Source organism: Euprymna scolopes, chromosome 19 (genome assembly GCF_053919585.1).
Source record: "Euprymna scolopes isolate OS-2025 chromosome 19, ASM5391958v1, whole genome shotgun sequence".
Lineage (NCBI taxonomy): Eukaryota > Metazoa > Mollusca > Cephalopoda > Sepiida > Sepiolidae > Euprymna > Euprymna scolopes.
The window spans coordinates 99263221-99277698 of NC_136500.1; the positions used below are offsets into that span (position 1 = coordinate 99263221).

At 14.6% G+C, this 14478-nt stretch overlaps 1 protein-coding gene across 3 annotated transcripts in view; it reads right to left on the reverse strand.

The window, feature by feature from the left end:
- LOC145239855 (uncharacterized) overlaps positions 1–14478 on the reverse strand; it is a 251978-nt gene that overhangs the window by 29026 nt on the left and 208474 nt on the right. For all 3 annotated transcript variants that reach the window (XM_080103414.1, XM_080103416.1, XM_080103415.1), the window contains one exon: positions 13193–13291. In XM_080103414.1, coding sequence (XP_079959540.1) covers positions 13193–13291 — 99 coding nt within the window. The remainder of the gene's footprint in view (positions 1–13192; positions 13292–14478) is intronic.

Below are 14478 nucleotides of genomic sequence, written 5' to 3' on the forward strand. Positions count from 1 at the left end.
TATGTTCAATAAAGTCTAATTTATATTGTTCTAAAGTCTTTATATATACATTTTATATATTTTATATATATATTATATATATTTTATGTTCATGTGGCGTTTTTGATGTTTGGTCAAGTCATTTTAAGTTAAAAACGGAAAAAGGTTGTATAAATTAAAAATATTCAAATGTTGATGGAAATAAATGTGCCAATAACATAAAATAAAACTGGTAATGTTTTTTATTAAATTTTGATATAGGTAGAATTTGTGGCGAGTAAAATAATAAATATTTTAGATTTAAAAAAGAACGAAAAGAACGAAAAATTGTACACATTTATTTTAAAATATTTTTTTTATTTTAACGGAGCTGGGAATATAAGTACACAACGCTAGGAAATCATAATTACTTATGTTTTGTTTAGTTTTAAGGGAGTTAAGCCGTCAGATCTCCGCATTAATATATACATACATGGACTAAAACACTTCTGTATAAATGGTTTACGAGATTAGAAATATACATAATAGAAATATAAGACATGCATGATTTAACTTTTGTTTAAGTTCATATTTAAGTTCATTTCGATTAAACTTTATGTAGGACGAAGTAGGAACCAATTCGTTTGCAATAAATGAACCCATAATTCCTTAGCCAATACTACATATTAGGGCATGGGCTCTTTTACAAATATAACAATCTCTATAGGTGATTTATCTAAAATACACCAAGACATAATAGAATCAATATCATAAATTTTATAACTAGTTGATTGAATGTTAGTGACTTTAATCATTTGTCACATTAAACTTTATATTGTAAATAAGTCACCTATGAGCTGTCATACATTTCTAACTGAAAAACAAAAATATGCGTTTCTGATGAGACATTCAGTAAACTTTATATTTGCAAGACATAGTTTTGCATATACCATTAGGGAAGAGTTGATCACAGCGAGAGAGCATCAAGAGATTCAATGTCCAGCACAAAATAACGAAAGCATTAAGTTACATAAATAAGATAAAACAAAATATTTTCAAATACTAATCTTGCTTTCTCCACTACTTTGTCTGATATTCTATAGTGAATAATGCAGGCGAAATGTTTATGTGACTAATGTTTAGCAACTGTTATCATTATTAATCTTTATCAACTCTTAAAATAACTAATGTTTAGCAACTATTTATATAACTAATGCTTAGCAACTGTTAACATAACTAATGTTTAGCAACTGTTAACATAACTAATGTTTAGCAACTGTTGACATAACTAAAGTTTAGCAACTGTTAACATAACTAATGTTTAGCAACTGTTTCCATAACTAATGTTTAGCAACTGTTGACATAACTAATGTTTAGCCACTAGTTAGATAATTAATGTTTAGCAACTGTATACATGACTAATGTTTAGCAACTGTTTGCATAACTAAAGTTTAGAAACTGTTTACACAAAAAAAGGTTTAGCAACTGTTTACATAACTACAGTTTAGAAACTGTTTACACAACAAAGGTTTAGCAACTGTTAACATAACTAATGTCTAGCAACTGTTTGCATAACTAATGTTTAGCAACTGTTTGCATAACTAATGTTTAGCAACTGTTTACATAACTAATGTTTAGCAACTGTTTTCATAACTAATGTTTAGCAACTGTTTAGATAACTATTGTTTAGCAACTGTTTACATAACTAATGTTTTGCAGCTGTTTACATAACTAAAGTTTAGCAACTGTTTGCATAACTAATGTTTAGTAAAACTAATGTTTAGTAACTGTTTACATAACTACTGTTTAGCAACTGTTTGCATAACTAATGTTTAGCAACTGTTTACAAAACTAATGTTTAGCAACTGTTTTCATAACTAATATTTAGCAACTGTTTACATAACTAATGTTTAACAACTGTTTAGATAACTATTGTTTAGCAGCTGTTTACATAACTAATATTTAGCAACTGTTTAGATAACTATTGTTTAGCAACTGTTTACATAACTAATGTTTGGCAACTGTTTCCATAACTAACGTTTAGCAACTGTTTACATAACTAATGTTTAGCAACTGTCAACATAACTAATGTTTAGCAACTGTCAACATAACTAATGTTTAGCAACTGTCAACATAACTAATGTTTAGCAACTGTCAAAATAATTAATGTTTAGCAACTCTTTACATACATAATGTTTGCCAAATGTTTACATACGTAATGTTTACCAACTGTTTACATAACTTATGTTTAGCAAATGTTTTAAAAACTAATGTTTAGCAACTGTTTAGATAACAAATGTTAAGCAATTCTTTACATAACTAATGTTTAGCAACTGTTTACATAACTAATGTTAAGCAACTTTTTACATTACTAATGCTTAGTAACTTTTTACATACATAATGTTTAGCACCGGTTTACATAACTAATGTTCAGCAACTGTTTACATAACGATTGTTTAGCAATGGTTTACATAACTAATGTTTAGCAACTGTTTAAATAACTAATGGTTTGCCAATGTTTACATAACTGATGTTTAGTCACTGTTTACATAACTAAGGTTTAGCTACAGTTTACATAACTAAGGTTAAGCAACTGTTCACATAATTAATATTTAGCAACTCTTCACGTCATTAATGTTTAGCAACTGTTTACGTAAGTAATGTTTAGCAAATGTTTACAGATATAATGTTTAGCAAGTGTTCACATAATTTATTTTTAGCAACAGTTTACATAACTAATGTTTAGCAACTGTTTATCAGATATAATGTTTAGCACCTGTTACAGAACTAATGTTTACCAACTGTTTACATAACTAATGTTTAGCATCTGTTCACATAACTAATGTTTCGCCACTGTTTACAGAATTAATGTTTAGCAACTGTTTACATGCATAATGTCTAACAACTGTTTACATAACTAATGTTTAGCAGCTATTCACATCACTAATATTAGAAACTGTTCTCATAATTAATGTTAAGCGACTGTTTACATGAATAATATTTAGCAACTGTTTAGATAACTAATGTTAAGCCACGTTTGACATAACTAATGTTTAGCAACTGTTTACATAACTAATGTTTAGCAACTTTACATTACTAATGTTTAGCAACGGTTTACATGACTTATGTTTAGAAACGGTTAACATAACTCATGTTTTCCCAATGTTTACATAACTAATGTTTAGCAACTGTCCACATTATTAATGTTTAGCAACTCTTTAAATAGATAATGTTTAGCAAATGTTTACATACATAATGTTTTGCAACTGTTTACAAAACTAATTTTTAGAAAATGTTTACATACCTAATGCTCAGCAACTATTTAAAAACTTATGTTTAGCAACTGTTTTAAAAACTAATGTTTAGCAACTGTTTAGATAACTAAGGTTTAGCAACTCTTTACATAACTAATGTTAAGCAACGGTTTACATTACTAATGTTTAGCAACGGTTTACATTACTAGTGTTTAGCAACTGTTTAGATAACTAATATTTCCCAATATTTACATAACTAATATTTAGCAACTGTTTACATAACTAAGGTTTAGCTACTGTTTACATAACTAATGTAAAGCATCTGTTCACATAGTTAATGTTAAGTATCTGTAGACAAAACTAATGTTTAGCAACTGTTTACATACATAATGTGTAGCAACTCTTCACATAATTAATGTTTACCAACTGTTAACATAATTAATGCTTAGCAACTGTTCACATAACTAATGTATAGTCACTGTTTACATAACTAATGTTTAGCAACTGTTTATATACATAATGTTTAGCAACTCTTCACATAATAATGTTTACCAACTGTTAACATAATTAATGTTTAGCAACTGTCCACATAACTAATGTATAGTCATTGTTCACATAACTAATGTTTAGCAACTGTTTAGATAACTAATGTTTAGCAACTTTTTACATAACTAATTTTTAGGAACTGTTTACATAACTAATGCTCAGCAACTTTTTACATAATTAATGTTAAGCAACTGTTTACATAACTAAAGTTTAGCAACTGTTTACATAATTTATGTTACGAAAGTGTTTACATAACCTTATTTAGAACAGTTTATATAACTAATCTTTAACAACTATTTATATAACTAATGTTTAGTCACCGTTTAAATAACTAATGTTTAGCAACTATAAACCTAACTTATGTTTAGCATCTGTTTAGATAATTAATGCTTAGCAACTGTTTACATAACCAATATTTAGCAATTGTTTACATAACAAATATTTAGCCACTCTTTACATAACTAATTTTTGGCAGCTGTTTACATAACTAATATTTAGTAACTGTTAACATAACTAATTTTTAGTCACTGTTTACATAACTAATGTTTAGCAACTGTTTACATAACTAATGTTTAGCAACTGTTAACATAACTAATGTATTGCAACTGTTTACATAATAAATGTTTAGCAACGGTTTAGATAACTAATGTTAATCATCTGTTTTCATAACTAATGTTTAGCAACTGTTTACATAACTAATGTTTAGAATCTCTTTTCATAACTAATGTTTAGCAACTGTTCACATAACTAATGTTTAACAACTCTTTACTAACTAATGTTTAGCAACTGTTTATAATAAAACCGCGCAAAGGAATAAGAAATTTTAGCACCGTTTTGTTGAAAAATATTTTAATCTTCAATTAACATAAATGGAAACATAGTTGCAGTGTTGTTATTATATTTATTATTATTATATTTATTATTATTATATTTATTATTATTATATTTATTATTATCATATTTATTGTTATTATATTTATTGTTATTATATTTATTATTATTATATTTATTATTAGTTTATTTATTGTTATTATATTTATTATTATTATATTTATTATTATATTTATTATTATTATATTTATTATTATATTTATTGTTATTATGTTTATTGTTATTATATTTATTATTATTTTATTTATTATTATTATATTTATCATTATTATACTTATTATTATATTTATTATTATTATATTTATTATTATATTTATTATAATTATATTTATTATTATTACATTTATTATTATTATATTTGTTATTATTATATTTATTATTATTATATTTATTGTAATATTATTTATTGTTATTATATTTATTATTATTATATTTATTGTTATTACATTTATTATTATTATATTTATTATTATTATATTTATTATTATTATATTTATTGTTATAATATTTGTTATTATTATATTAATTATTATTATATTTATTGTTAATCTATTTATTATTATTATATTTTTTATTATTATATTGTTTATTATTATATTTATTGTTATTATATTTATTATTATTATATTTATTATTATATTTATTATTATTGTTATTATATTTATTATTATTATATTTATTATTATTATATTTATTATTATATTTATTATTATTATATTTATTATTATTATATTTATTGTTATTATATTTATTATTATTATATTTATTATTATTATATTAATGATTATTATATTTATTATTATTATATTTATTGTTATTATATTTATTGTTTTATATATGGTTATTATATTTATTTTTATTATATTTATTATTATTATATTAATTGTTATGATATTTAATATTATTGTATTTATTGTTATTATATTTATTATTATTATATTTATTATTATTATATTTATTATTATATTTATTGTTATTATATCTATTATTATATTTATTATTATTATATTTATTATTATTATATTTATTGTTATTATATTAATTTTTATTATATTTATTATTATTATATTTATTATTATTATATTTATTATAATTATATTTATTATTATTATCATATTTATTATAATTATATTTATTATTATTATATTTATTATTATTATATTTATTATTATATTTATTATGATTATATTTATTATTATTATATTTTTTATTATATTTATTTTTATTATATTTATTATTATATTTATTGTTATTTAATTGATTATTATTATATTTATTATTATTATATTTATTATTATATTTATTATTATTATTTTTAATATTATTATATTTATTATTATATTAATTTTTATTATATTTATTGTTATTATATTTATTATTATTATATTTATTATTATTATATTTATTATTATTATATTTTTTGTAATTATATACATTATTATTATATTAATTATTATTAAATTTATTATTATTATATTTATTATCATTAAATTTATTTTTATTATATTTATTATTATATTTATTATTATTATATTTATTATTATTATATTTATTATTATTATATTTATAGTTGTAATATGTATAATTATATTTATTGTTATTATATTTATTATTATTATATTTATTTTTATTATATTTATTATTATTATATTTATTGTTATTATATTTATTATTATTGTATTTATTATTATTATATTTATTTTTAATGTATTTATTATTACTATATTTATTATTATTATATTTATTATTTTATATTTATTATTATATTTACTATTATTATATTTATTATTATTATATTTATTATTATTATATTTATTACAATTATATTTATTATTATATTTATTATTATTATATTTATTATTATTCTATTTTTATTAGTATATTTATTATTATTGTATTTATTATTATTATATTTATTATTATTATATTTATTATATAACTTATGTTTAGTCACCGTTTAAATAACTAATGTTTAGCAACTGTAAACCTAACTTATGTTTAGCACCTGTTTAGATAATTAATGCTTGGCAACTGTTTACATAACCAATATTTAGCAATTGTTTACATAACAAATATTTAGCCACTCTTTACATAACTATTTTTTGGCAGCTTTTTACATAACTAATATTTAGTATCTGTTAACATAACTAATTTTTAGTCACTGTTTACATCACTTATGCTTAGCAACTGTTTACATAACTAATGTTCAGCAACTGTTAATATAACTAATGTATTGCCACTGTTTACATAATAAATTTTTAGAAACAGTTTAGATAACTAATGTTAATCATCTGTTTTCATAACTAATGTTTAGCAACTGTTTACATAACTAATGTTTAGAATCTCTTTTAATAACTAATGTTTAGCAACTGTTCACATAACTAATGTTCAACAACTCTTTACTAACTAATGTTTAGCAACTGTTTATAATAAAACCGCGCAAAGGAATGAGAAATTTAAGCACTGTTTTGTTGAAAAATATTTTAGTCTTCAATTAACATAAATGGAAACATAGTTGCAGTGTTGTTATTATATTTATTATTATTATATCTATTATTATTATATTTATGATTATTATATTTATTATTATTATTTTTTTTATTATATTTATGATATTATATTTATTATTATTATATTTATTATCATTATATTTATTATTATATTTATTATTATTAAATTTAATATTATTATATTTATTGTTATTATATTTATTATTATTATATTTATTATTATTATATTCATTATTATTCTATTTATTGTTATACTATTTATTGTTATTTTTTATTATTATTATTATATTTATTATTATTATATTTATTACTATTATATTTATTAATATTATATTTATTAATATTATATTTATTGTTATTATATTTATTGTTATTATATTTAATATTATTATATTTATTGTTATTATATTTATTATTATTATATTTATTATTATTATATTTTTTTATTATTATAGTTATTATTATTATATCTATTATTATATTTATTATTATATTTAGTATTATTATATTCATTGTTATTATATTTATTATTATATATATTATTATTTTTTTGTTATTATTCTATTTATTATTATTATATTTATTGTAATTATATTTATTGTTATTATATTTATTATTATTATATTTATTGTTATTATATTTATTATTATATTTATTATTATTATATTTATTATTATTATTATTATATTTATTGTTATTATGTTTATTGTTATTATATTTATTATTATTATATTTATTGTTATTATATTTATTATTATTATATTTATAATTATTATATTTATTATTATTATATTTATTATTTTTATATTTATTGTTATTATATTTATTGTTATTATATTTATTATTTTAATATTTATTAGTATTATATTTATTATTATTATATTTATTATTATATTTATTATTATTGTATTTCTTATAATTATCTTTATTATTATCATATTTATTTTTATTATATTTATTATTATATTCATTATTATTATATTTATTATAATTATATTTATTGTTATTATATTTATTATTATATTTATTATTATTATATTTATTATTATTATATTTATTATTATATTTGTTGTTATTATATTTATTGTTATTATATATTGTTATTATATTTATTATAATTATATTTATTATTATTATATTTCTTGTTATAATATTTATTATTATTGTATTTATTTTTATTATATTATTATTATTATATTTTTTATTATTTTATTTATTATTGTATTTATTGTTATTATATTTATTATTATTATATTTATTATTATTATATTTATTATTATTATTATATTTATGATAATTATATTGATTATTATATTATTATAATGAAATTAATTATTATTATATTAATGTTTATTTTTTTATTATTATTATATTTATTATTATTATATTTATTATTACTATATTTATTATTATTATATTAATTATTATCATATTAATTGTTATTATATTTATTATTATTATATTTATTATTATTATATTTATTATTATTATATTTATTGTAATTATATTTATTATTATTATAATAATTATTATTATATTTATTATTATTATATTTATTATTATTATATTTATTGTTATTATATTTATTATTATATTTATTATTATTATATTTATAATTATTATATTTATTATTATTTTATTTATTGTTATAATATTTATAATTATATTTATTGTTATTATATTTATTATAATAAACTCTATTGTTATTATATTTATGATTATTATTTTTATTCTTATTATATTTGTTATTATTATATTTATTATTATTATATTAATTATTATTATATTTTTTATTATTATATTTGTCATTATTATATTTATTGTTATTATATTTATTTTTATTATATTTATTGTTATTATATTTATGATTATTATATTTATTATTATTATATTTATTATTATTATATTTTTTATTATTATATTATTATTATATTTATTGTTATTATATTTATTGTTATTATATTTATTGTTATTATATTTATTTTTATTATATTTTTTGTTATTATATTTATGATTATTATATTTATTATTATTATATTTATTATTATTATATTTTTTATTATTATATTTATTATTATTATATTTATTGTTATTATATTTATTTTTATTATATTTATTATTATTATATTTATGATTATTATATTTATTATTTTTTTATATTTATTGTTATTATATTTACTATTATTATATTAATTATTTTCATATTTATTATTATTATATTTATTATCATTATATTTATTATTAATATATTTATTATTATTATATTTATTTCTATTCTATTTTGATTAGTATATTTATTATTATTATATTTATTATAATTATATTTATTATTATTATATTTATTATAATTATGTTTATTATTATATTTATTGTTTTTATATTTATTATTATTATATTTATTTATATTATATTTTTTATTACTATATATATTATACTTATATTTATTTTTATATTTATTATTATATTTATTATTATAGTATTTATTATTATTATATTTATTATAATTATATTTATTATTATTATATTTCTTGTTATAATATTTATTATTATTGTATTTATTTTTATTATATTATTATTATTATATTTTTTATTATTTTATTTATTATTGTATTTATTGTTATTATATTTATTATTATTATATTTATAATTATTATATTTATTATTATTATTATATTTATGATAATTATATTGATTATTATATTATTATAATGAAATTAATTATTATTATATTAATGTTTATTTTTTATTATTATTATATTTATTATTATTATATTTATTATTACTATATTTATTATTATTATATTAATTATTATCATATTAATTGTTATTATATTTATTATTATTATATTTATTATTATTATATTTATTATTATTATATTTATTGTAATTATATTTATTATTATTATAATAATTATTATTATATTTATTATTATTATATTTATTATTATTATATTTATTGTTATTATATTTATTATTATATTTATTATTATTATATTTATAATTATTTTATTTATTATTATTTTATTTATTGTTATAATATTTATAATTATATTTATTGTTATTATATTTATTATTATAAACTCTATTGTTATTATATTTATGATTATTATTTTTATTCTTATTATATTTGTTATTTTTATATTTATTATTATTATATTAATTATTATTATATTTTTTATTATTATATTTGTTATTATTATATTTATTGTTATTATATTTATTTTTATTATATTTATTGTTATTATATTTATGATTATTATATTTATTATTATTATATTTATTATTATTATTATATTTTTTATTATTATATTATTATTATATTTATTGTTATTATATTTATTGTTATTATATTTATTGTTATTATATTTATTTTTATTATATTTATTGTTATTATATTTATGATTATTATATTTATTATTATTATATTTATTATTATTATATTTTTTATTATTATATTTATTATTATTATATTTATTGTTATTATATTTATTTTTATTATATTTATTATTATTATATTTATGATTATTATATTTATTATTTTTTTTATATTTATTGTTATTATATTTACTATTATTATATTAATTATTTTCATATTTATTATTATTATATTTATTATCATTATATTTATTATTAATATATTTATTATTATTATATTTATTTCTATTCTATTTTGATTAGTATATTTATTATTATTATATTTATTATAATTATATTTATTATTATTATATTTATTATAATTATGTTTATTATGATATTTATTGTTTTTATATTTATTATTATTATATTTATTTATATTATATTTATTATTACTATATATATTATACTTATATTTATTTTTATATTTATTATTATATTTATTATTATAGTATTTATTATTATTATATTTATTATTATTATATTTATTATTATTATATTTATTATTATTATATTTATTGTTATTGTATTTATTATTATTATATTTATTATTATTATATTTATTTTTATTATATTTTTTGTTATTATATTTATTATTTTATTTATTGTTATATTTATTATTATATTTGTTATTATTTTGTTTATTATTATTATATTTATTATTATTATATTTAATTTAATTATATTTATTATTATTATATTTTTTATTATTATATTTGTTATAATTGTATTTATATTTATTATATTTATTATTATAATTATTATAATTATATTTATTATTATAATATTTATTATAATTATATTTATTATTGTTATATTTATTATTATTATATTTATTATTATATATATTATTATTATATTTAATTATGATTGTACTTATTATTATATTTATTAATTTTATATTTATTATTGTTGTATTTTTTGTTTTATATTTATTTTTATTATATTTATTATAATTATATTTATTATTATTATACTTATTATTAGTTTGTTTATTATTAGTATATTTATTATTTTTATATTTAATCTTAGTATATTTATTATTATTATATTTATTATTATATTTATTATTATATTTATTATTATAGTTATTATTATTTTATTTATTATTATTGTATTTAATTTTAGTATATTTTTTATTAGTATATTTTTATTAGTATATTTATTATTATAGTTATTAATATATTTATTATTATTATATTTAGTTTTATTATATTTTATATTATTTTTATTATTATATTTATTATTATTATATTTATTATTATTATATTTATTCTTATTATATAGTTTATTATTATATTTATTGTTATTATATTTATTATTATTATATTTATTGTTTTTTAATTTATTATTATATTTATTATTATATTTCTTGTTATTATATTTATTATAATATATTTATTATTATTATATTTATTGTTATTATATTTATTATTATTGTATTTATTGTTATTATATTTATTATTATAATTATTATTATATTTATTAGTATTATATTTATTAATAGTATATTTAATATTATTAATTTTTTTATTTTTTTTATTATTATTATATTTATTATTATATTTATTATTATTATATTTATTAATATTATATTTATTATTATTATATTTATTATTTTATATGTATTATTCTATTTATTATTATTATATTTATTATTATTATATTTATTTTTATTCAATTATTATTATAATATTTATTATTATCATATTCATTATTATTATATTTATTATTATGATATTTATTATTATATTTATTATTATATTTATTATTACTATATTTATTATTTTTATATTTATTATTTTTATATTTATTATTATTATATTTATTGTTATTATATTTATTATTATTGTATTTATTGTTATTATATTTATAATTGTATTTATTATTATATTTCATTTTAATATAATTATTATTAGTATATTTATTATTATATTTATTGTTATTATATGTATTATCATTATATTTATCGTTATTATATTTATTATTATATTAATTATTGTATTTATTTTTATTATATTTATTATTATTATATTTATTCTTATTATATTTATTATTATATTTATTATTATTATATTTATTATTTTCATAGTTATTATTATTATATTTATTATTATTATATTTATTATTTTATGTGTTATTATTAATTTTTTATTATATTTATTATTATATGTATTATTATATATTTATTTTTATTTTTTTATTATTATATTTATTATTATTATATTTATAATTATATTTAATATTATTATATTTATTATTATTATATTTATTATTATTATATTAATTATTATATTTATTATTATATTTTCCTATTGAATTATCTCCACTGTTGTCAGCACATCATACAGCGTATAAATACATTTGTTTTAACCATCTGCAAAAAAACATAATAGAAACTGATGATTTTAACTGTTGTGCTTTTAAAATGTGACTGAACGAGTGTTGTATTCAATGAGAATGAACTAATATTATTATAGAAACATTTTTATATTGATAAAAAACAATGGCTATGTACTCTTAATAAGGGAAAAGGGGCGTACATGTAAGAGCTCAACTGACGAACCAAAATAACAATTAAATGAGAGTACGAAAATCAAATAAAGTCTGTTTACTTACAAAGTTCTGTGCATTTACCCCGCAACCATAATGAAGAAGTTTACTAACAACTTCTACGTGCCCATGGTTTGCAGATAAATGTAGTGGCGTCATTTCCTTCTAAAATATGAAGGTAAGAAAGATCAATTTTAAAAGTTATGCATATTACTTGAATGGATATAATTCAATTCTCATATGAATTCATTTTGAATTTTAATTATTAAAAACAATGTCTTATATGATTTACAATGTTGACTTAATCTTCCTGATTTTAGGACATCACTCAATAAGATCCACACAGTGTGTTCACTTATTTTTTTTCTCATGTGAATAAAACCATCATAAGTTTTCTAAATGATTTGTTTAATAATTTTGATCCACAATGGTTTGCTTTTCTTCTAAAATATTTTTGTGGATACATTAAAATAAATTTTATTACATACTTTTTTTCGGTAAATTCTACGACTTTATTTTTAAGAATCTTCCATGCTTAAATAGTCCAGTGTAATTTATTTTAATGTTTTTCAGCGAACAAGTAAGTTTGTAAAATGCTAATTCAAAACCAAAAATAAACGGCGTAATGCAAAACATGAATCGAAAGTGTCTGTCTTGGCGCAAATTAATATAATTCAAAGTTCAAAATTTGCCAAACTTATTTTAAAGATTTTGTTTTCAGAACTCTGCAAAGGTGGTTAAAATTGTATTATTATTATTATTATTTTTTTCACAACTAGGAGTTTGAATTAACATCTAAATAAAACATTACAATGGAAGGATATATTTGTACATTAACAGTCAGAATATGGTTAACAGAGAAATATCCATGACTAAAGGGTTGTCAAAGATGAAGCAAACAGTAACCATATATGTAATATATAATTTCGTTATGTCACCTTGAAAATAACGGGATTTTTCAAAGTAGAGAAAAAAATGTGAATAGCTGTCAAAATAAGTTTTTTTTTCTATTTTCTCGTAAAAACTTGAATGATATCCTTATTTTTGAGTGTTTGGAATGAAACTCAGATATGAAAATGAACTGAAACGATATGGATTGCGTATAAACGTTCGCTTACAGTTTGTTGGCCACTTGCATATATCATCCATCAATAACTATTTAAAATTCATCATAAACAATTATTTATAATAGTAATCATATAATTTTGTTAATAATTATATCGCATAGGGATTTTGCATTTATTTCTCATATAAATTTCAAACGAAAAGGAAGTATTATTCTGTAGTTGTTCTTTTTTTCTAAATTGGTCAGAAATCATTTTTACAAGAAAACGTGTATAGTAAATTTTTAA